Genomic DNA, 23514 nt, shown 5'->3' on the forward strand with positions numbered 1-23514 from the left:
GGCAACATCGCCCCTTCCTATTCAGGCTTCATACATTTTTAGCCATGGGCCCAGAAAACATCACAGACATGCTCTGACAAAGGCCTTGTGTTTTGCAAGTCACATTTCAAACAATTATTGACCCATTGGAAAGTCAGGTAATCCTCCAGAAAGCAATGTTTTTTCAGACGGTGAAGTACTTTTATGACTGATTATGCTCCTATTTTCCATCATTTTTGAATCACACAGAACTGGCCATTCTTACAGAAATATATGATTCTTTCAAACTTAGGAATTTCTTCTCCCAGAGGGTCATTAATCTTTGGAATTCTTTACCCCAAAAAGCTGTGGAGGCTGAGTCATTGAATACATTCAAGGCTGAGTTAGACAAATTTTTGATCAGCAAGGGAGTCAAAGGATATGGGGAAAGGGCGGGAAAATGGAGTTGAGGTAAAAATCAGATCAGCCATGATCTCATTGAATGGCGGAGCAGGCTCGAGGGGCTGAATGGCCTACTCCTGCTCCTATCTCTTATGGTCTTATGATTTGTGACTAGCCTTTTTTGGTCACAAACCTATTGCACTTTCAGCTGGAAATTGTAACCAAGAGAATGACACCAAATATCATTCTTTCTTTAAAAGGACTCCCAAGATGGAGGCCCCATTAGTTAAGTTGGTAAGCATGCTGTTTAGTGTGGAACAACTGTGGAGATCATGATGGTCCCAGGTTTGTTTTCCCAGTTCATGCTGAGTTGGCTGATCTCAAACCAGGATGGAGATAGAGAAGCTCCAGTTTTCCTCAACACTCCAGGGTAGGGAAGGCTTGGAGTGTAAAATCACTAATGGGAAATAAATAATAATTCAGTAGATGAAGCATCGCAGTCCACACTGGAATGCTTCCTAGAGAATGGTTTTGAAGTGGGACTTGCACATGCCGAGAGGGACGTGTTAAATAATGTGGGGCATTTGGGGGAAGGGTGAAAAAACTTAAACTAGAAAAATGAAGGATAAAGGAAAGACAGGAGATTGCTAACAAAACAGCTAGACATTAATCATTACTGGAAATGTAAAGCGCAGCATGTCCTGCACTCGAGTCCGAATTGGTACTTTCCTACACTGATACGCTGGGCATGGAGCTGCCTTCAATAGGAGGAAGCCATTCCCATCAAGGCACTGCAAGAAGGTCACTGTCAGATGGAGCTATAAATTGATATTTTACATAAACTGTCACAACTGGGAAAGAAAATGAACAGCAAAGCACAATGAGTGCAGATGGTTCTAGATTATATGAGGAAATGTGTTCTGGTACACAAATTTAAAAGATCCAAAAATAGCCCCTCGTTTTTGCAAGAGCGGAGGATCTAATAATAGTTAAGCCTTAATCTTGCAAAGCCTCTCGATGCTTACCTCTCAACCATCAGGAAAATCTAAAAACATACAGTACGCAATTCTCTGAAGAGGTCAGAGATGACTTCCTTCAGGCTCCTATTTTTTTTTAGGGTGGAAATGGGGAGCAATGTTTTTAAAGCCAACGTATCATTTTCAAGTTGGTATCACTCCATCATATAGTGTGTCCACTGCATCGATAGAAGTAAAATTGTGTATTCACCTCACACAAAGTAGATTAGTGCAAAGCCTTCCTAAAATATGCACAAACATTTAAAATCAATTAAAACCTACTTCAGAGAATTTTACCATCAAGTAAACAGCTAACAAAAGTCCAGCAGCTTTAATCTTCTCTCAAAATAGAATAATGTAGGTAACAGCATAAAAGAAGGTACAATATTGACTCTAAAGAGTCCTTCATCGTCGCTGGGTCAAAATCCTGGAACTCCCTAACTAGCAGCATTGTGGGAGTACCTTCACCACACCGACTGCAGTGGTTCAAACAAAAGATCCATTACCACCTTAGTGATGGGCAATAAAGGCCAGCCTTCCTAACGACACCCATATCCCGAGAATGAATAGAGAAAAGAATACACAATCTGCCCTATATTCTTGAATGAAGCTGCAAAGTTATAAAACTGATCCTCTCGCTGTGTATCGGTCATCGCCCGGTGCTTACTGAAACAGAGACTGGGGTTCCCTGGGAGCTCAGAAGTAAAGCTTTTGTCTCTGAGCTGTACACTTCAGTCAGTCAGGTCCAGGGGGGCGGGGGGCAACTGCTGCCTGAGGAAACATACTACAGCAACAGAGTCAATGACTTCAGGAGAAGGGAGGGAGAGGAGAAACATTGTATAGTAAAAACAGTGATCAAAAATTCTGGAACTTGAAGTTGCTTGAAATGTAGTGCTGGTATGGCAGCCATTGTGCACACATCAAGATCCTACAAACAGCAACGAGATGAATGACTAGTTTCCGTGTTTTTGGTGGCGTTGGTTGAGGGACAAAAGTTGGCCAGGACAACTAGGAGAATTTCCTGATCATCTTCAAATAGTGCCTCGGGATCTTTAACAGCCAGCCTGAAACACCAGAACAAGTAGACAGGACTTTGGTTTAATGTCTGATCCAGAGGACGGCACCTCTGACAATGCAGCACCTCCTCAGTACTGCTTTGGAGAGTCAACCTAGCTAGATATGTGCTCGACTCCTGGATAAGAACAAGATCAGGCTCAGGTGGTTCACCAAGTCTGTCAACACTCACTGTCTAGGTTCACGCATGAAGAACAGCCACTTGGGTGAGATACCAGAGAGTTTCTGGCTCTCTGGTGTCTTACGCAACATGAGACTTTGTACTCAGAATATTTGTATGCGAGATCTCTGATGAAAAAAAAATCCTTTTCGGGATTCATTTCATACAACAATGGCGCCTCAGAATGCCTCCCAAATTCATCCTTGCGTGTACAGCATGTGGGAACACACCACATTTGTGAAACGTCCTAATTAGTTAGACAGGTGGACTGGCCAGCCTTCCTCATATGCTCTATTTTTAAACAAAGTTAGCCTTTGGCGAGGTCTTATTTCTGTTTTACTCCCTTCCCAAGGTTAAACCAGTCAGATTTTCCAGTCAATGTAAAGCTGACCTATTAATTGCAGAAGCGATTTTTATGGCCACATGCTCCTTCCTCCTCCTGTCCCTGCCCTAACAATTAACATCACAACAAATGTGCGTTGTCGGCATAATACAGCACTTAGTTCCATTCCTTTACTGCATTTCATGGGAAATGGAATTAACAGCACAGAAACAGGCCATTCGGCCCAACTAGTCTATGCCAATGTTTATACTCCACACGAGCCTCCTCCAACCCCTCTTCATCTAACCCTATCAGCATATCCTTCTATTCCTTTCTCCCTCATGTGTTTATCTAGCTTCCCCTTAAATGCATGCAATCAAAATAGATTGCATTTGGAACCAGTTGGGTCTAATATTTTCGTTGCAGCTATGCTTTATAGCATTTGAACCAGATAACAAGTGCAATAAAAGTTTTGTGTCATGATGTTTGGGATTTTTTTTGGGAGGGGGAAAGAGAGAGGATGCGCTCAGTTACTGGAACAGTCTATGCTGCAACCCTGCCATGATGGCCCCACAAAATATCTGTCCTCCTCAAACTGAATTCCACCCCTATTTTTCATCCCCAAAATGCCGCTAAAGTTTGGTGTCTATTATTTTTGTAGTGCTCTCAGCTGACCCAAGATGATGCGACAGTCTCTGTCACTTTATACAGTGCTGTTTGTAATCAGGCTGCAAACTTTGTTGCTGCAATTATCAGGACAACTTTAAAAGAAAAAGGAGGAAAAAATAGGAAAAGGTACTCCTCCACCTATCAAAGAAATTTTTTTTTCTGCTTATAGCAAACATCGTTGCCCCTGAAATCACTACGGGATACGAGCACCTAATGCATTCAGTCTGAAATTCCTCTCTTTGCAATTTTAGTGACAGTGATTACGTATATAAATAGGTTAACTTCTCTGCTAAAACAGCAGAGAAATTTTAGGCAAATGCGGTGTTCCTATACTAGTATCCCTTCTTTTCTTTCAAAATGGGCCAGCTTGGCTCAGCTGTTAACATTGTTGACAGCTAGCTCAGAAGGTTGTGGGTTGAAGCCTCACACCAGGACTTGAGTATATAATCTAGGTTAACACTCCAGTGCAGTACTGAGGGAGTGCTGCATTATCATCCTTTGAATGAGACTTCAAACAGAGGTCTTGTCTGCCTTTCAAGTGGACTATAATGAGAAAATGGTATAGTTTGCATATTTTTGGCCTTGTGGGACTCACCATTTTAGATCTCTGGTCCCCTCCTACATAAGAACATAAGAAACAGGGGCAGGTAAAGGCTATATGGCCCCTCGAGCCTGCACCGCCATTCAATAAGATCATGGCTGATCTTCTACCTCAACTCCACCTTACCGCCATATCCCTATATCCCTTAGTGTCCAAAAATCTATCGATCTCAGTTTTGAATATAGTCCCTGTAGAGCAGACTCGAGGGGTCGTATGGCCTACTCCTGCTCCTATTTCTTATGTTCAACAACTGTCCTCTGGGGTAGAGAATTCCAAAGATTCACAACCCTCTGAGTGAATAAATTTTTCCTCATCTCGGTCCTAAATGGCCGACCCCATTGAGACTATGACCCCTAGTTCTAGACTCTCGAGCCAGGGAAACAGCCTATCAGCATCTACCCTGTCAAGCCCTCTAAGAATTTTATACTTTTCAATGAGATCACCTCTCATTCTTCTAAACTCCAGAGAATGTAGGCCCATTCTACTCTATCTTTCATCATAGGACAACCCTCTCATCCCAGGAATCAATCTAATGAACCTTTGTTGCACCCCCTCTAAGGCAAGTATATCCTTCCTTAGGTAAGGAGACCAAAAAGTACACAGTACTCCAGGTGTGGTCTCACCAGAACCCTATATAATTGCAGCAAGACTTCCTTACTCTTGTACTCCAACCACCTTGCAATTAGGACTAACATGCTATTTGCCTTCCTAATTGCTTGCTCTACCTGCATGTTAACTTTATGTGACTCGTGTACAAGGACACTCAAATCCCTCTGATTACCAACATTTCTTAATCTCTCACCTTTAAAAAATGATTCTGCTTTTCTATTCTTCCCATTAAAGTGGATAATTTTACATTTCCCCACATTATACTCACTTAATTTGTCCATATCCCTTTGCAGCCTCTCTGCATCCTCCTCACAGCCTACTTTCCTACCTAGCTTTGTATTGTCAATGAGGAGTGCAGAAGAGCATGCCAGGAGCAGCACCAGGCGTACCTAAAAATGAGGTGCCAACCTGGTGAAGCTACAACTCAGGACTACATGCATGCTAAACAGCGGAAGCAACATGCTATAGACAGAGCTAAGCGATTCCACAACCAACGGATCAGATCAAAGCTCTGCAGTCCTGCCACATCCAGTCGTGAATGGTGGTGGACAATTAAACAACTAACGGGAGGAGGAGGCTCTGCAAACATCCCCATTCTCAATGATGGCGGAGTCCAGCACGTGAGTGCAAAAGACAAGGCTGAAGCGTTTGCAACCATCTTCAGCCAGAAGTGCCGAGTGGATAATCCATCTCAGCCTCCTCCCGATATCCCCTCCATCACGGAAGCCAGTCTTCGGCCAATTCGATTCACTCCACGTGATATCAAGAAACGGCTGAGTGCACTGGATACAGCAAAGGCTATGGGCCCCGACAACATCCCAGCTGTAGTGCTGAAGACTTGTGCTCCAGAACTAGCTGCGCCTCTAGCCAAGCTGTTCCAGTACAGCTACAACACTGGCATCCACCCGACAATGTGGAAAATTGCCCAGGTATGTCCTGTCCACAAAAAGCAGGACAAATCCAATCCGGCCAATTACCGCCCCATCAGTCTACTCTCAATCATCATAAGAACATAAGAACATAAGAAATTGGAGCAGGAGTAGGCCAATCGGCCCCTCGAGCCTGCTCCGCCATTCAATAAGATCATGGCTGATCTGATCCCAACCACAAATCTAAAGAACACAAGTCGGAGCAGGACCCGGCCACATAGCCCCTGGGCCCTCTCCGCCACCCACAGGGCATTGACCGATCCGAACTCAGCTTCATGTCCAATTTCCTGCCCGCTCCCCATAACCCCTAATTCCCAAAGTGATGGAAGGTGTCGTCGACAGCGCTATCAAGCGGCACTTACTCACCAATAACCTGCTCACCGATGCTCAGTTTGGGTTCCGCCAGGACCACTCGGCTCCAGACCTCATTACAGCGTTGGTCCAAACATGGACAAAAGAGCTGAATTCCAGAGGTGAGGTGAGAGTGACTGCCCTTGACATCAAGGCAGCATTTGACCGAGTGTGGCACCAAGGAGCCCTAGTAAAATTGAAGTCAATGGGAATCAGGGGGAAAACTCTCCAGTGGCTGGAGTCATACCTAGCACAAAGGAAGATGGTAGTGGTTGTTGGAGGCCAATCATCTCAGCCCCAGGGCATTGCTGCAGGAGTTCCTCAGGGCAGTGTCCTAGGCCCAACCATCTTCAGCTGCTCCATCAATGACCTTCCCTCCATCATAAGGTCAGAAATGGGGATGTTTGCTGATGACTGCACAGTGTTCAGTTCCATTCGCAACCCCTCAGATAATGAAGCAGTCCGAGCCTGCATGCAGCAAGACCTGGACAACATCCAGGCTTGGGCTCATAAGTGGCAAGTAACATTCGCGCCAGATAAGTGCCAGGCAATGACCATCTCCAACAAGAGAGAGTCTAACCACCTCCCCTTGACATTCAACGGCATTACCATCGCCGAATCCCCCACCATCAACATCCTGGGGGTCACCATTGACCAGAAACTTAACTGGACCAGCCATATAAATACCGTGGCTACGAGAGCAGGTCAGAGGCTGGGTATTCTGCGGCGAGTGACTCACCTCCTGACTCCCCAAAGCCTTTCCACCATCTACAAGGCACAAGTCAGGAGTGTGATGGAATACTCTCCACTTGCCTGGATGAGTGCAGCTCCAACAACACTCAAGAAGCTTGACACCATCCAAGATAAAGCAGCCCGCTTGATTGGCACTCCCTTCACCACTGGCGCACTGTGGCTGCAGTGTGCACCATCCACAGGATGCACTGCAGCAACTCGCCAAGGCTTCTTCGACAGCACCTCCCAAACCCGCGACCTCTACCACCTAGAAGGACAAGGGCAGCAGGCGCATGGGAACAACACCACCTGCACGTTCCCCTCCAAGTCACACACCATCCCGACTTGGAAATATATCGCCGTTCCTTCATTGTCGCTGGGTCAAAATCCTGGAACTCCCTTCCTAACAGCACTGTGGGAGAACCGTCACCACACGGACTGCAGCGGTTCAAGAAGGCGGCTCACCACCACCTTCTCGAGGGCAATTAGGGATGGGCAATAAATGCCGGCCTTGCCAGCGACGCCCACATCCCGTGAACGAATAAAAAAAAAAGCAAACTTGGATACATTACACTCGGTCCCCTCATGTAAGCCATTGATAGATCTTGTAAACAGTTGCGGCACCCCACTAGTTACAGCCTGCCAATCTGAAAATGACCTGTTTATTCCTACACTCTGCTTTCTGTCTGTTAACCAATCCTCAATCCATGCTAATATATTATCCTCATGAGCCCTAATCTTGTGTAATAGCCTCTTGAGCTGCTCTGGAGCTGTTAGGGGGCCAATCTGATTCCTCCAAGTTGGCACTGGATGGGAAAAGCGCAATCTCCCACTTAAGTGGGTCGGCCTGGCTCAATGGTAGCACTTGGGCCTCTAAGTCACAAGGTTGTGGGTTCAAGGCCCACTCCAGCAGATAATCTAGACTGATACTTCAATATAATACTGAGGGCCTGCTGCATTGTCAGAGGTGCTGCCTTTTGGATGAGATGTTAAACTGAAGCCCCAAATGGCTGTTTGGGTGGCCTTAAAAAATCCCATGTCAGCGGAATTCTCCCAGTGTTCTGGCCAACATTTATTCCTCAACGTACTACCACCAAAATAGATTGACTGGTCTTTTATCTGATTGCCGTTGGTGGGACCTTGCTGTGTTTAAATTTGCTGTGCTCAAATGTGCATACAAAACAACAATGAATACGCTGCAAAAACAATTAATTGGCTCTGAAGTTTCTTTGCAACCTCCTGAGGATATGAAAGAATCCATATATATGCAAGTTCTTTCTAAATAAAAAAAAATTTTCCCACACCGTTCACCGGACGAAGGAGGAAGCCTCCGAAAGCTTGTGGAATTTAAAATAAATTTGTTGGACTATAACTTGGTGTTGTAAAATTGTTTACAATAAATAAAAAGTACTCTGGAATGCACACAGGCCAAACCCATAACTCAAGTGCCTCAGCCTGGTGAAAATATGTATTCAGTCACACATTCATTCAGCAAGCAGCTAAATGACTGAATGACATCTTACCGTTTCTGATTTGTGCAGGCAAGTTCAACTATTATCCAAATCACACTTTTCCGTTTTAAAGACATTTTCCTGTTATGTGCTTATATAAAATTGATTTACCCAATAATGGGATGGGTAAAATGGGGTTGGCTGTTAAAAAAGCATATGGGATCCTGGGCTTTATTAATAGAGGCATGGAGGACAAAAGCAAGGAAGTTATCCTTTATAAAACACTGGTTAGGCCTCAGCTGGAGTATTGTGTTCACTTCTGGGCACCGCACTTTAGGAAGGATGTCAAGGCTTTAGAGAGGGTGCAGAGAAGATTTACTAGAATGGTGCCAGGCATGAGGGACTTCAGTTATGTGGAGAGACTGGAGAAGCTAGGGTTGTTCTCCTTAGAACAGAGAAGGTTAAGGGGAGATTTGATAGAGGTATTAAAAATCATGAACGGTTTTGACAGAGTAAATAAGGAGAAACTGTTTCCAGTGGCAGACGGGTTGGTAATCAGAGGACTCAGATTTAAGGTGATCAGCAAGTTGTAATGATCTGGAATGCATGGTCTGAAAGGGCGGTGGAAGCAGATTCAATTGTAACTTTCAAAAGGGAATTGGATAAGTACTTGAAGGGAAAAAATTTACAGGGCTATGGGGAAAGAGCAAGGGAATGGGACTAATTGGATAGCTCTTTCAAAGAGCCGGCAAAGGTACAATGGGCTGAATGGCCTCCTCCTGTGCTGTACCTACTATGATAACCACTGCATCATACATGTATATTTAAATATGTTTCTTTAAATCATGTCATGCAGAGTAACACACTGCCCTGTCAGGACCACCATTTTGAATGGAGGCCGGAGCGAGAGGCCCATAACTGCAGGTTTCCACCACTCTTTGAATCTCACAGCACGGGTTGTTTGAGGTGCTGTGTGGCACAGGCGTCTCTCATGTCAGCTGCTCAACATCGGGGTGAAACAACTTAACAGGTGGAAAGCCAATGGTGTAAATGTGCAAACAGCAAATTACATTTTTAAAAATTTAAATAAGACATACAGCTTTTTGGTGGGGCAATTTTCTAGTCATTTTCCAAAGTGGTTTAGGGTTGCACACAAACAAAATATATGCAGCTGAACGTCAGGCAAATTGTTTTTGATTTTGGACACAAGATCACCTGAAATATACCATGTCACTTAAGCTTCATACTGCATAGGAAATATGACATTAAAAACAAAAAATGCTGCAAATACACAGTAGGTCAATCAGTATTTGGAGAGAGGATCACATTTCAGGTACAGAGCCTTCATCATAACTGGAAGATAAGTAAGTCCCTTATAAGGACTGAACAAAATGAAAGGTGGGGAGGGGAGAGGATAACAGTCGCCCCACGAGAGGGAGACAGTTGACAGATTTAATGACCTGAATGTAGGTTTTTTGAAAACTTGAAAATGAAGGGGACGATATAGAAATATCTCAGTGAGGCAATGAAAAGGCATTAAATATTTGCACTTTTAGGGTGCTCTGTTGCCTATAAGTTTATCTAATGAACAGCTGAACTGTATAGACCTGGAAGATCACAAGTTTGATTCCCGAGGTAGAGGCACTACAATTGGCTCAACACCACAAGGTTAGAGAGGAGAAAATAGGGTACCCGTTCTGGATCTCTATCCAGCGACCAGTGCATGTGTGTGTTCACGCGTGTGCCCGTGTAAGCTGGGCGAGGACAGGATCAGGTTTGGCTGTCATGCGACCTCCATTCAAAAGGCCTCCCAACACTTACTGCCAAACTTCACACATTACTTATGGCCACTTGGGGCGAGGAGTGGAAGTCAACTAGCATCCAGAGAACTGCACCACAGAAAGAACCAACACCGCAGGAAGAAAATGTATTGGTCGGGGGGGGGGGGGGGGGGGGGGGAAGGGCGGGGTGAAGGGAACTTTAAATAAAATGAAAATAATATTCATTAGCAGGAGCATTTTTAAAAATGATAATCATGCTGCCCATGGTAACAGAACAGTATACACAATATTCAAATGATATAATGACCTGAGTTATCAACAGGTCTGAAGATGGAGTCATGGCTGGACCAGGACCTTTAATACATCAGTGGCATCACACACATTCTTGTTTTACAAATGAAGCAGTAATACATACATCAATTACTGCCAATCAAGCCAAAAGGAAACTAAGTTTGTAAAAGATTTGAAAAATCTTGACACAAGAAGTTGAAATATTGCCTTTGGCTCGCCCGATTATGGGAAGTCTTACAGGAAAAAGGAATAATACCGGCGAGTTTTGATAGAGATCGCTGATTGAATCTTCTTTGATCGGATGACTGGTCCTTGTGGCGAATAATAAATAAGCCTGATTGAGTTCCTGCAGAGTGGGAGATTATGATGGGAACAGAACGGCTAACAATGGCTGCACGGTTTGGCAGGAGCCTGCGTCTGAGCTGTAGATAGAGCAGGATAGGTACAAATCTTCTGTGACAGGTTATGGGCAGAGATCCTGAGTTATAGCTGAGATATTTAACTCCCACCATACCTTGCAATTTAAAAAATATTATCTGCTTCCCTGTTCAACTGCAATACCTAGATATGAATCAAACCAAATCCTGCTGTCACGATTTTTGTCAAACCTTTTTGTCAATTTTTCCCATTATAAATTCCTCTATCTACATTTATAATGGTAAAACATCTTTGTAAACTCATCATTCTTATTGCACAATCTGGCCATCGGGTTCCTACAACTCTCTGAAATTTTTTTCATTCACAATTTTTTCCTCAGAAACTGAAATTTCTATTGTCCAAAATAAGGGTTCAACCAAAACAAAAAGAGAAATCAAAAAATTACATATTTCAAAATAAAATGATTAAAAGACAATTCAATGGATAAATTTAATGCTTTCATTAAAGCCGGTATTAAGGCCTCAGCCTCAGCCTCTCCCGAAAGCCTAGGGTTGGAGTTTATATTTTTGCCCAGAGTTGTGACACTGCGAGTCTGAGCATATGCAGTGTATCTAATTTCTCAAGATTCAGTAGTACTGTTCAGTCAGCTACACTGAGGATTACTTTCTCTTTAGCATCTAGCAGCTTCTGCTCAACATTTTTTTAAATTGATTTGAAGCAAAGTCAGAGGACAAATTTCAAAAGCTTAACTGGGGTAAAATTCATAGTTTTTTTTTTATTAAGTGTGCGCGACACACGCATACAGAGAATGTGCGAGATAGAAAGAGCAAGTCTTTCTTTGTGTAACGTTACTTCAAAAAAAAGTTGAATTCTGAGGCCAGTTAATTACCTCACCTGCATTTTGTCGACAGGAAAGGTAAATCTAAAGGCTTAAACCTATGAGAAAGAGAGACACACACACACACACACAGAAACAAAGAGAGAGAAAGGCAAACGCCACTTTCTTTTGTCATTTTAATTTTTTTTTAATTGAATTTGAAAGCAAATAAAGTTACTTTGAGGAAAACCGAAGATAGGGTAAGGGGATAGAAGGAAAGAGCTTGAGGGTGACGAGGCCTCTGGTCTCTTACCACTAGCCATGTGGGGCAACAAGTTGTAGTGGAGGGAGTGGATGGGGCATGAAGGGTAAAAGTGTGATAGCATGAGGAGAAAGAGGGGGATAAATGGGTTTAGTGAGCAATTCAAAGGGGAAGAGATGGGATAGTGATGGGAGTGAGGGTGTGGTGAGAAAGGGTACGGATATAAATGGGAGAAAGCACAAATGATTTGGGGAAAAGATGGGAAGGGAGCTGCTGGGGATCACGTTTTCTCCACAAATCTCACCTCAAATGCAGCAGGCAACTGTTGGTGGCTCCTTTCCCCACTACACCCTACCCATACCATCTCCCACCCAAATGGAAAGAGCAGACAGACAGAGTAGCAAAAATAAGAATGAAGGGGAACAAGAGAGAGACGGAATCAGGGGGAAAGAGAGAAATGGCAATATAAAGACAGCAGAGACTGCTAAGAGAGAGACTATATTCTCCAATTTACAGTATGCAATGCCTGGGGAGAACAATTAGTAAAATAAAAAATCTGATGACTGGACACACTTTCTGCTAACGTTTTCCATTATATTTTTGTATGTGCATTTTTATAATTGAAACTGCCACATCACTACTGGCAGGAGGCTGTAATTACAGCGTGACAACTTTACATAGGCAGTTTCCAGTACAAAAGTGGACACACGAATTTATAATAGAAAAATAAGGACAGAATGCATGGCTTTAAAATGGGGACTGAATTACAATTATGTGCCCTCTAACCCAGCCTCACCCGAAGACTACACATAGTCTTGACTCCTTGGGTGCAACACTACGAAGGATCAACTGGTATTCTTTATATTTTTATTAATTTAAAGCTATTTAACCCATTATTTGCACCTCTCTGTGAAAGTAGTTAGCTTATATCTGTGCTCTTGACCTCCACCACCCACCCCCCCCTCCTCCTCTCTGTTTCAGTCAGTCCTATAAAAAGTACTCTGCTATCTGACTGTTCCAGTTCTGATGAAGGGTACCTCCTGAAATGTTAAACTACCTTTCTCTTCTGAGCCCCGACTGACACGCTGTGTAGTTCCGGCAAATTCATTTGTTTTAATTCATATTTTAGCAGCCACAGTTTTTCTACAAAACTATTGCTTTTGATTTGACAGCTACTTATTATAAAGAAAGACTTGCATTTATATAGCACCTTTCACGACCTCAGGACGTCCCAAAGCGCTTTACAGCCAATGAAGTACTTTTGGAGTGCAGTCACTGTTGGAATGTAGGAAATGCGGCAGCCAATTTGTGCATAGCAAGGTCCAACAAACAGCAACGTGACAATGACCAGATAATCTGTTTTAGTGATGTTGGTTGAGCGATAAATATTGGTCAGAACTCCCTTGCCCTTCTTCAAAATATTGCCATGGGATCTTTTACCTCCATCTGAGAGGGCAGATGTCTCATCCAAAAGATGGCACCTCTGTCAGTGCAGCACTCCCTCAGTTCTGCACTGGGAGCATCAGTCTGGATTATGTGCCCAAGTCTCTGGAGTGGAACTTGAACCCATGACCTTCTGACTCAGAGGCAAGAGTGCTACCAACTGAGCCTCACACTATATACCCAGTGCCATGTTGTCATTAGCTTCACTCAACATAGATATGAACATACGAATTAAGAGCAGGAGTAGGCCATTCGGCCCCTCGATCCTGCTCTGCCATTTGATAAGATCATGGCTGATCTGATTGTGACCTCAACCTTACTTTCCCATCTACCTATTATAACCTTTGACTCCTGTGTGAATCAGGAATCTATCTAACTCAGCCTTAAGAATATTCAATGACCATGTCTCCACCGCTGTCTGGGGAAGGGAGTTCCACAGACTCACGACCCTCTGAGAGAAAAAATTTCTCCTCATCTCTGTCTTAAATGGGAGACCCCCTATTTTTAAACTGTGTCCCCTAGTTCTAGTCTCTCCCATAAGAGGAAACATCCCCTCAGCATCTACCACTTCTAGTCCCCTCAGGATCTTATATGTTTCAATAAGATCACCTCTCATTCTTCTAAACTCCAGTGTATACAGGCTATACTAAAAAACACCATGAGAATAAAACTTTGCTTTAGCCATTACACTATATCATTGTGTAATTCATCATCTTAGACCACTCCCATTACTTGTAACAGATCTGTATTATCAGTACACCCCTCTGGTGTTAGATAACCCAAAATGTTCAACTGATAATCCATGTCCGTCTGGCCCATATCAGTAAATTGTACTGCTGGGTATTTCTTACAGCAATACTGTGGTATTTAACTGAAATCAGAGTAACAGTACTGCTTTGGCACTGTTACCATTAAGTTTTGTACGTACGAACACGCAAAAAGAAGGGTGATAAAGACCATCAGGCCTAACGATGCTCGCATCATCGCTAGACAGTGCAACCTTGTGCACAGCACTCCCAACTTTTACCAATGCTAACTCCTGGGGCAGGCAAATGACATTCAAAGATTCTATAGGCTAGAAATTACTATTGCCGATTACAGCGGGCAAATGTTGAACACATTCATATGACATTTCGACGTCTATTATTTTAACAGAAGCATTCATAAATGGGTTGACGCCGCTGCTAAAAAAAAATGGACAGAGGAATGTCAAACAAAAGTGTTAAGTATTCACCTGCTGTAATCAACAGTAATTTCTAGCCTTATAGGGTCATCTCGTGGTATCAGTGATATTCTCCAGGTCTACTTACTTTTCCAGTTCTTTGTCCCGGAGTTGTGGTCTCCAACGCTGATATTCCATAAAAATAAGACAGAACAGTAGACAGAATGTGAAGAGGATGCCTGCAAACAACACTTTCTGCCGGGCTGTGGTGTTTATGGGGGACACACTGAAGTGCCACGATGCAGGAAACAAACAGGAAAAACAAACTCTGAAAGAAAGATAAAGGGGAACTTTATAATCCTTTTTAAAAGCGCAGCAAGAAATAAAATATTCATTATTGCACGTCGAAGCACAGAGAAAGAAAGAGAGGACTTGCATTTATATAGCGCCTTTCATGACCTCATGACGTCCCAAAGGGCTTTACAGCCAATGAAATACTTTTGAAGTGGAGTCACTACTGTAATGTAGGAAACACAGCAGCCAATTTACGCACAGCAAGGTCCCACAAACAGCAATGCAATAAATGAAAGATCATCTGGTTTAGGTGTTGGTTGAGTGATAAGTATTGACCAGGGCACCGAGAGAACTCTCCTGCTCTTCTTCGAATAGTGCCATGGGATCTTTAACACCCACCTGAGAGGGCAGACAGGGCTTCGGTTTAACGTCTCATCTGAAATACGGCACCTCCGTCAGTGCAGCGTTCCCTCAGCACTGCACTGAAGTACAGTGGGACTTGAACCCACAACCTTCTGACTCAGAGGCGAGAGTGCTACCGAGTGAGCCATAGCACTAGTGAACCTATGGAGTTCTATTCATGGCTGTGATTTACCACAATTTTCTGGGTGGTAAATTTTTAATATAGAGTACTATATCATTTTATAACATTTATTTATTGAAGACACTCATTGCTGTTGGCAAGCATGTCAGCTCGATGCGTTCCTCACAGTTTAGAGCATGCTAGAGATGCTCAAGGCTCTGCTTTTCAAACAATGAAGAATTTCCTTAAAGTTATCAAATCAGCATATTTCTCCAGATCTACAGTATTTACTATCCTCCCTCTCAAAAAGGAAATATTAAGTCAACAGTCTATGGAACACAACAGCATCTGTTGGATATGTGGGAAAATCATCCATGGAAGCCAGCTGGTCAAGGTTGAATAAAGTTGACAGTACCATTAGATTGATAGCCTGATGTTTTGCTAATTACCTTGGAGGGAAATTCTACTGTGCTTGACTTTTTTTTGCAGTTTACCAGCAGTTAGTCACCTCCCTCAGGAGTTTGTCCTGCACTCACTCGTTGCCTGGTATTCAGACTCCTAACTCCCTTAACTGCCATTCCGATTCTAAGCCCTGGGACCCAGCTGAGACCCTCTACCATTCTTTTCAGCTTTAGTGCAATGTCTAATTGGACTGTGCAACTTTTGGCAACTCAGGCAAGTACTTGGTCACACAGCTTCAGGCCTGAATGCACAAAGGGAGTGACATTCTTCTACAAATGGGGTCACCCTTAGCCCTATTAACCTTTTGACCAGGGTTGAACTAGAAGTAATATGACACTATAATTTCTTGGAGGAAGTCCCCATGACACAAACACACAAAACCAAAGGAAGAGCTAAATGATGAAGGGAATAAACGTGGGCTCATCATCAGCTTGCCAAAAACCAAGATTGTGCCCAAAGGAAGAACACTGAAGGAAGACGAAAGACAACAGACACAGATGGTGAGGTGGAAGTGGTGGAGAAGTTCACATACCTGGGATGTTGAATGCCCAGTGTAAGGGGTATGCAATAAAGAAAGGCAAAGATACACATTGGTTTAGCTGAAAGTGTCCTTAACAGAGATGTATCACAGGACATGAAAGGGAGAAAGGAGAAAATCATGTCCAGTTAACACTTCTGAGAACTGCACCCCAACAAAAGCAAAGGTGTAATGCTTCTGGACCTTGCTGTGTAAAAATATTGTGAGGATCTAATGCCCAAAACTGAGATAGTAAGCAGTGGCCTGAATAAACAGCACACTAAGGTGAAAAGATTACAGTTAGTAATGGAGATGATGGAATGGGTTCCAACCGGGAAAGGCCACATAGATGACTACACATCCAGAATAGCTTCACCTTTTAAGTGCCTATGTAGGTACATGCAATCCTCAGCTCACATTTACATCTCTGCAAAACACAGAAGCAGTAGCCAAGACTAGGAGATAGTTTCCTCAGCCAGGCTGCTGGAGGTGCATGGCATGGCAAGACCAGAACAAGGAGAAAATGCGATGGAGGAGAGAGAGAAATTCCAGATCCGGAAAAAAAAGCAGTTCAGCAGTGTTACTCTGGTCCTTTAAATTTCCACTCTTTGTATTTTCAATTGGCAGTTTGAGGTAGAGTTGCAGCAGAGCACAATCTCAGTTATCCGCACTCCCAATAGCCACTGGGGTGGATCAGGAGAGCAGTGGTAAACTTTGTTCTTCACTTGAAATGAACCAGTGGTATTTTACATTGAGTTAAATCGAAACTACAGCACAGAAATAGGCCATTCGGCCCAACTGGTCTATGCCGGCATTTATGCTCCACACGAGCCTCCTCCCTCCCTACTTCATCTAACCTTATCAGGATACCCTTCTATTCCTTTATCCCTCACGTGATTATCTAGCTTCCCTTTTGATGCATCTATGCTATTTGCCTCAACTACTCCTTATGGTAGCACGTCCCACATTCTCACCACTCTTTGGGTAAAGAAGTTGCTCCTGAATTTCCTATTGGATTTATTAGCGACTATTTTATACTTATGACCTCTAGTGTTGGACTCCCCCACAAGTAGAAACATTTTCTCTATGTCTACCCAATCAAACCCTTTCATTATCTTAAAGACCTCTATCAGGTCAGCCCTCAGTCTTCTCTTTTCTAGAGAAAAGAACCTCAGCCTGTTCAGCCTTTCCTGATAAGGATATCCTCCTAGTTCTGGTATCATCCTTGTGAATCGTTTTTGCACCCTCTCCAATACCTCTATATCCTTTCTATAATATGGAGACCAGAACTGTGCACAATACTTCAAGTGTGTTCTAATCAAAATTCTATACAAGTTTAACATAACTTCTTTGCTTTTCAATTCTATCCCTCTAGAAACGAACCTTAATGCTTGGTTTGCCTTTTTTACGGCCTTATTAACCTGCGTCTCTACTTTTAGTGATTTGTGTACCCCCAAGATCCCTTTGCTCCTCTATCCTATTTAGGCTCTTATTATCCAAGCAGTATGTGGCCTCCTTATTCTTCCTACCAAAATGCACCACCTCACACTTGTCACTTTTTGTGACATCTTCTGACTCAGAAGAATAGTCCAAATACAACACCACCAAAACAAAAGGTCAATTCTCATCACCGTCTGTGAAACCTTGCTGTCTAAAAAATGGCTGCCACATTGGCCTTACATAAGTGGTTGACTCTTAACTGCCCTCTGAAGTGGCCTAGCAAGTCACTTAGTTGTATCAAACCGCTCAGGGCAATCAATCGGGATGGGCGATAGATAGCGGCTTTGTCAGCGACGTCCATATCCCAAGGGTGAATAAAAGAAAACTGTCACTGCACTTGAAAAAGAATTCCTTGCACACAAAGCACTTTGAGTTGCTTCCGAGACATGAGAAGGCACCATGCAAATGCAGGTCTTTACATTTCTTTTTCAAATCGAAGCAAGATACTTCTGTCAGTACAGTAGCTGTATGCTGAAAACATTCAGGGAGAGCCCTGCACTGTACAGCAAGTTCTCAATAGCTACACGTGGTACCAAACCAAGCAGAAAATTCCAATTTCCCAGGCTGGCAGATTGTAAGCTCCATAATCCCTGTGAGCATGGGAAATTCAAAACCTCATTTTAAAAAGCAATGGGGTCATCTAGTGTAAAAAAAAATTAGTTTTATGACCATATTTGATAAAAATGACTGGATTTATTAGGATCCTGCACAGAGATGCCAGCTGTGTACTGCTGCTAATTAGATGGGCCCACAGGTGACTATAATAGACAGGTTGCACTGTTCTATATAGTTAGCCATTGTTCTGGGTTGCACTGAATTGGGAAGCCATAGAATTCGTCGTTGTGCTGCTTTATCCATTACATTTTAATTCAGTGGGAATCTAAACTATGTAACCATTTTCATTATCCTCTGAAATGTCCCCTCCCCCCCTTCACTATGGCAGATAATCGAGGTTCCACAAGATTACTGTTTCTCTGCTGGCACCGTCAATTCAAGAACATTGCTCTTTCAAACACTCTAAATAGTTTCATCATTCTCAGATCTGCACCAGACCGAGATATAAAATAAGTGACTTTGGACAGGGGAAAAAAGCAGAATAATCCATTCGACCTTAGTTGTCAAACCCAATTTGTCAAATGATCATTAAGAAAAATGCAGTACGAAAAGATTTAACACGCAATAAGACTTTTGAAGGAGTTGCACTGCTTACCTAGCCATATGGTAAAGGCACAGCGAGTAGGAGGGAAGGACCTTGACCACACGGCTTCTATACCAAGCTCCTTGCTGATGAATGTCACCTCATCATCTTGAGCCGATAGGTACACATAGCTGACAGCGTGGCTCAGGCCTGCCTCCTTTTGCTACGCACAGCTCAAAGGTTAGCTGATAAGTGGAGGGAAAAAAAAACGCATTTGGAGAGTCAGAACACACAGCAGATAATCAGCAATAAAACGCACTGTATCTGTGACAATAAAGATTTACGCACTGGATATAGTCACACGGTTTCTCCGTTTATTTTTCCTTCCCCCAATTCTGTGTGCCCTCTGCAGGCTGGTGGAGTGATCCGTCACTAAGTGACTGACATTTACAAGCTTCCATTTCCCATTTACTGCAACAGGAAACACAGAGGGCCTGAAATGGCTGGGCTATGGTGTTTCATGCCCCATTGCGAAGCTTCACTTAAGTCAATCCTTTTAGTACAATGGACTGGAGGGATTGGGGTGGATGTTTGGTAAAAGTGTTCTTACTCCAATATGGATTTTTTTAAAAAAAGTGAGTGAATTTTATGCTCAGTATAGAGGATGTTGGTGCTGGGGAAATGAAGTCTTTCCGTTTTGGGACACCTAGTATAAAACTCAAACACTCTTGTCAGGTGATCGGTAAAATTTCCTCTACTGTGACCCAACAGTGTACCTGAGTCCCAATCTCAGAAGATCACTCCCTACTGCACCAGTGTGACATCTTCCAACCTCCATACATCAGCCACCATTATGGCATTTTTGGCTTGATGCCGATTTATGCTGAGTTAGAGGCAGTTTTATGCTGTGTTCCTGCATAGACAGCATATGGAAGTGCAAGTTCTGTTTACTCCTGAGATAAGCTGACTGTTTAATAAAAGAACACTGTCCACAAAAAAATAATTGGCCAACTCTTTTCTATCTGTTTCTGAACACAAGTTGCATCAAAACGCATCACATTGTTTGCATGTGATGTCACGATGGAGACAATGAACTTGAGGTGAGCCGAGCTCCACTCAAGTTCTCAGTGGGTTTCCTTCACTGGCAGCAGATGCAATGGCGGATGCCAAAGATCATTGCTGGCCCTCACAACTAAAGTGCAAAGTGTTGTGACATAATCACCGCAGGCTTATTGAACCGTAGTCAGCAGTTCTAGTCAGGAAATAAAAGCCAGTGTACACATTACATAATCAATACACTGTACTGCAACAGCAAATGATAACTGCACCATTTGTAATTTCCCTTACCATGCTCCTTTCTATTCACAATCATGAACCACAACCTGACAACTCTGATACATCAACAGTTGAAGATAACCACAGTGCATTCTGAAAGGGGAGACTGGGGTTAAAGTTCCATAGAAACGACACAGCACCAATATTATTCTGTAACCACAGTGATCAACACAGATACATCTGGGGGACAGTCTGCAAGGGTGTTTGGCAAACAAAGCAAAACAAGGTTTAACAACCAGTCAATAGAATGTCATTATTCACATTTAAACGCATCATGAAAGCATCAGAGTGTTGTTTGGACGCGAGGTGATAAGAAATTATGCTGAGCTGTTCACCAATCTCCTCTCCCTCGCCGCTGCAATCTAAACTCCTGTCTCCCCTCTTTCTTTTCTCCTTCCACTATCTATACTTCTTTTCTTCCACTATTCATTCCTCATATCTGCATACTCCCCTTCCCTCCCTTCTTCCTTTGCACCTCCCTCCATTATCTCCTCCCTCCCTCTATACTTCCCCTCCGATCTTCCTTCCCTCTATCCACCCCTCTGATCATCGTTCCCTCTATGTGGGAGGTGCTGCAAGGATCAGTGCTTGGGCCTCAGCTGTTCACAATATATAGCAATGTCTTAGATGAGAGGACTGAGTGTAATGTATCCACTTTGGTAGGAAGAATAGAAAAGCAGAATTTTTTTTTAAAAAGGTGAGGGATTTATGCGCCCTTGTACATGAATCACAGAAAGTTAACATGCAGGTACAGCAAGCAATTAGGAAGGCAAATGGTATGTTAGCCTTTATTGCAAGGGGATTGGAGTATAAAAGGAGGTCCTGCTGCAATTATTGAGGGCTCTAGTGAGACCACCCTTGGAGTATTGTGTACAGTTTTGGTCTCCTTACCCACGGATGGATTTATTTGCCTTAGAAGTGGGGCAACAAAGGTTCACTAAATTGATTCCTGGGATGAGAAGGTTGTTCTATGAGGAGATATGGAGTAGAATGAGCCTATATTCTCTGGAGTTTAGAAGAATGAGAAGTGAGCTCATTGAAACATACAAAATTCTTAGAGGCTGTTATCCCTGGCTGGAGAGTCTAGAACTAAGGGTCATGGTCTCAAGATAAGGGGTTGGCCATTTAGGATAGAGATGAGGAAAGATTTCTTCACTCAAAATCTTTGGAATTCTCTACCCCAGAGGGCTGTGGACGCTCAGAGTATAATCAAGACTAAGATCGATAGATTTTTGGACACCTAAGGGAATCAAGGAATATGGGGATAGGGTGGGTAAGTGGGGTTGAGGTAGAAGATGAGCCATGATCTTATTGAATGGCGGTGTAGGCTCGAGAAGCTATATGGCCTACTCCTGCTCCTATTTCTTATCTTCTTATGTTCTATCCACCTCCTCCAATCTTCCTTCCCTCTATCAAACACCCTCTTCTATCTTTTCCCCATTCCAACACCCTCCTGCATTGTACCCTCTCCCCATCTTCCTTCCCCCATATCCCCCTCTCTCTTCATCCCCTTCCTCTCTCCCTCTACCCCCTTCTCTCCTTTCTCTACAGCCTCCCCCTACTCTCTTCATCCTTTCCTCTCTCTATTCCCCTACCCATCTCTCAGCTCCCCCAGCCTCTCAACTCTCTGCTCCCCCCCCCCCCGTCTCTCTACTCCCCCCCCCCGTCTCTCTACTCCCCCCCCCCCCCGTCTCTCTACTCCCCCCCCCCCCCCCGTCTCTCTACTCCCCCAACCCCCCCCGTCTCTCTACTCCCCCAACCCCCCCCGTCTCTCTACTCCCCCAACCCCCCCCCCCCCCCGTCTCTCTACTCCCCCAACCCCCCCCCCCCCCCCCCCGTCTCTCTACTCCCCCAACCCCCCCCCCCCCCCCGTCTCTCTACTCCCCCAACCCCCCCCCCCCCCCCGTCTCTCTACTCCCCCAACCCCCCCCCCCCCCCGTCTCTCTACTCCCCCAACCCCCCCCCCCCCCCCCGTCTCTCTACTCCCCCAACCCCCCCCCCCCGTCTCTCTACTCCCCCAACCCCCCCCCCCCGTCTCTCTACTCCCCCAACCCCCCCCCCCCAACCCCCCGTCTCTCTACTCCCCCAACCCCCCCCCCCAACCCCCCGTCTCTCTACTCCCCCTACCCCCCGTCCCTCTACTCCCCCTCTGTCTCCCTGCTTCCCCCCAGCTACCTGCCACCACTCTGCTCGTGACTCCCAATATAGGCCCATCCTACTCAATCTTTCCTCATAGGACAGCCCTCTCCTCAATCTAGTGAACCTTCATTGCATCCCCTGTAATACAAATAAATCTCCCCTCCCCTCCATCTCCATCTCTCTCCCCCCCCCGGTCTCGCTATTCCCCTATCATCTCCCCTCCACCCACCTCACACGGGGACACGCTCCATCCATCAATCACTAGCGAACGGCCACACGGACCCGGATCGACGGTGAGCAGCAACAGCCCCCCACCCCGGGTTGGCTATGCCATCACTCGGCGTCCACCGATAACTGGAGAGGACGGGGGGGGGGGGTAAAGGGGTTCCTCGCCCCGCTCTCTGATCAAAGCCGCCGCCGATGTCACTCAGCCTCACATCTCCGTCGTCAGCTCCGGGCAAACGGCAGCCACGTAACCAGGGTGACAGCTCGGCCTCCTGTCGCGAAAAAAAAACGTCGCGCACTTTCAAAATCCGCTTTCCGGCAACAGTGTTGCTAAGGGCAGCTGTTGTTAGAGGCAGAGCTGAGGGGAGAGGCTGGCCCCAAACCTGTCAATCTGATCCAACATTTACTGGTTTAATTGCATTTTTGGTGACCTTGAACTGGAAATTGGGTTTTTTGGTGAGCCAATCTGGCTCACTTAATTTTTGGAAGGGATTGTAAGCCCAATGAGACTGGGACTTTTGACCTACTGTTTTTTTTCAACAACTTGCATTTATACTGTGCCTTTAAGGTAGTCTCAAGGCGCCTCACAGGAGTGATTATCAAACAAAATTTGACACCGAGCCACATAAGGAGATATTAGGACAGCTGACCAAAAGAGGTAGGTTTTAAGGAGCGTCTTAAAGGAGGAGAGAGAGGTAGATAATCGGAGAGGATTAGGGTGGGAATTCCAGAGTTTAGGGCCTAGGCAGCTGAAGGCACGGCCACCAGTGATGGGGCGATGAAAATCGGGGATGCGCAAGAGGTCAGAATCGGAGGAGCGCAGAGCTAGGAATGTAGGAAGGACCTGTCCTTGACAACATCATTGGTATCTCCAAAGTCTCGGTTGCGTTTCTGCGGACGCAACCGAGACTCCAGGATGGTATGTTGCCTCCCTGGTGCAAGGGTCAAGGATGTCTCGGAGCGGCTGCAGGAC

General features: G+C 44.4%; 1 protein-coding gene across 5 annotated transcripts in view; it reads right to left on the minus strand.

The window, feature by feature from the left end:
- Nucleotides 1-22800, minus strand: part of LOC137339947 (ectonucleoside triphosphate diphosphohydrolase 4-like) — a 77545-nt gene extending 54745 nt beyond the window's left edge. For all 5 annotated transcript variants that reach the window (XR_010966647.1, XR_010966645.1, XR_010966644.1 and 2 more), the window contains exons 1-3: nt 22546-22800; nt 18915-19087; nt 14557-14736 (exon numbers count right to left, since the gene is read on the minus strand). Coding sequence is in view for 1 of the 5 variants with exons in the window: in XM_068002046.1 (XP_067858147.1) it covers nt 14557-14736; nt 18915-18922 (188 nt within the window). In the remaining 4 variants the exon portion in view is untranslated. The remainder of the gene's footprint in view (nt 1-14556; nt 14737-18914; nt 19088-22545) is intronic.
- Between the last annotated feature and the right edge of the window lie 714 nt (nt 22801-23514).

Source organism: Heptranchias perlo, chromosome 21 (genome assembly GCF_035084215.1).
Source record: "Heptranchias perlo isolate sHepPer1 chromosome 21, sHepPer1.hap1, whole genome shotgun sequence".
NCBI classification, from domain to species: domain Eukaryota; kingdom Metazoa; phylum Chordata; class Chondrichthyes; order Hexanchiformes; family Hexanchidae; genus Heptranchias; species Heptranchias perlo.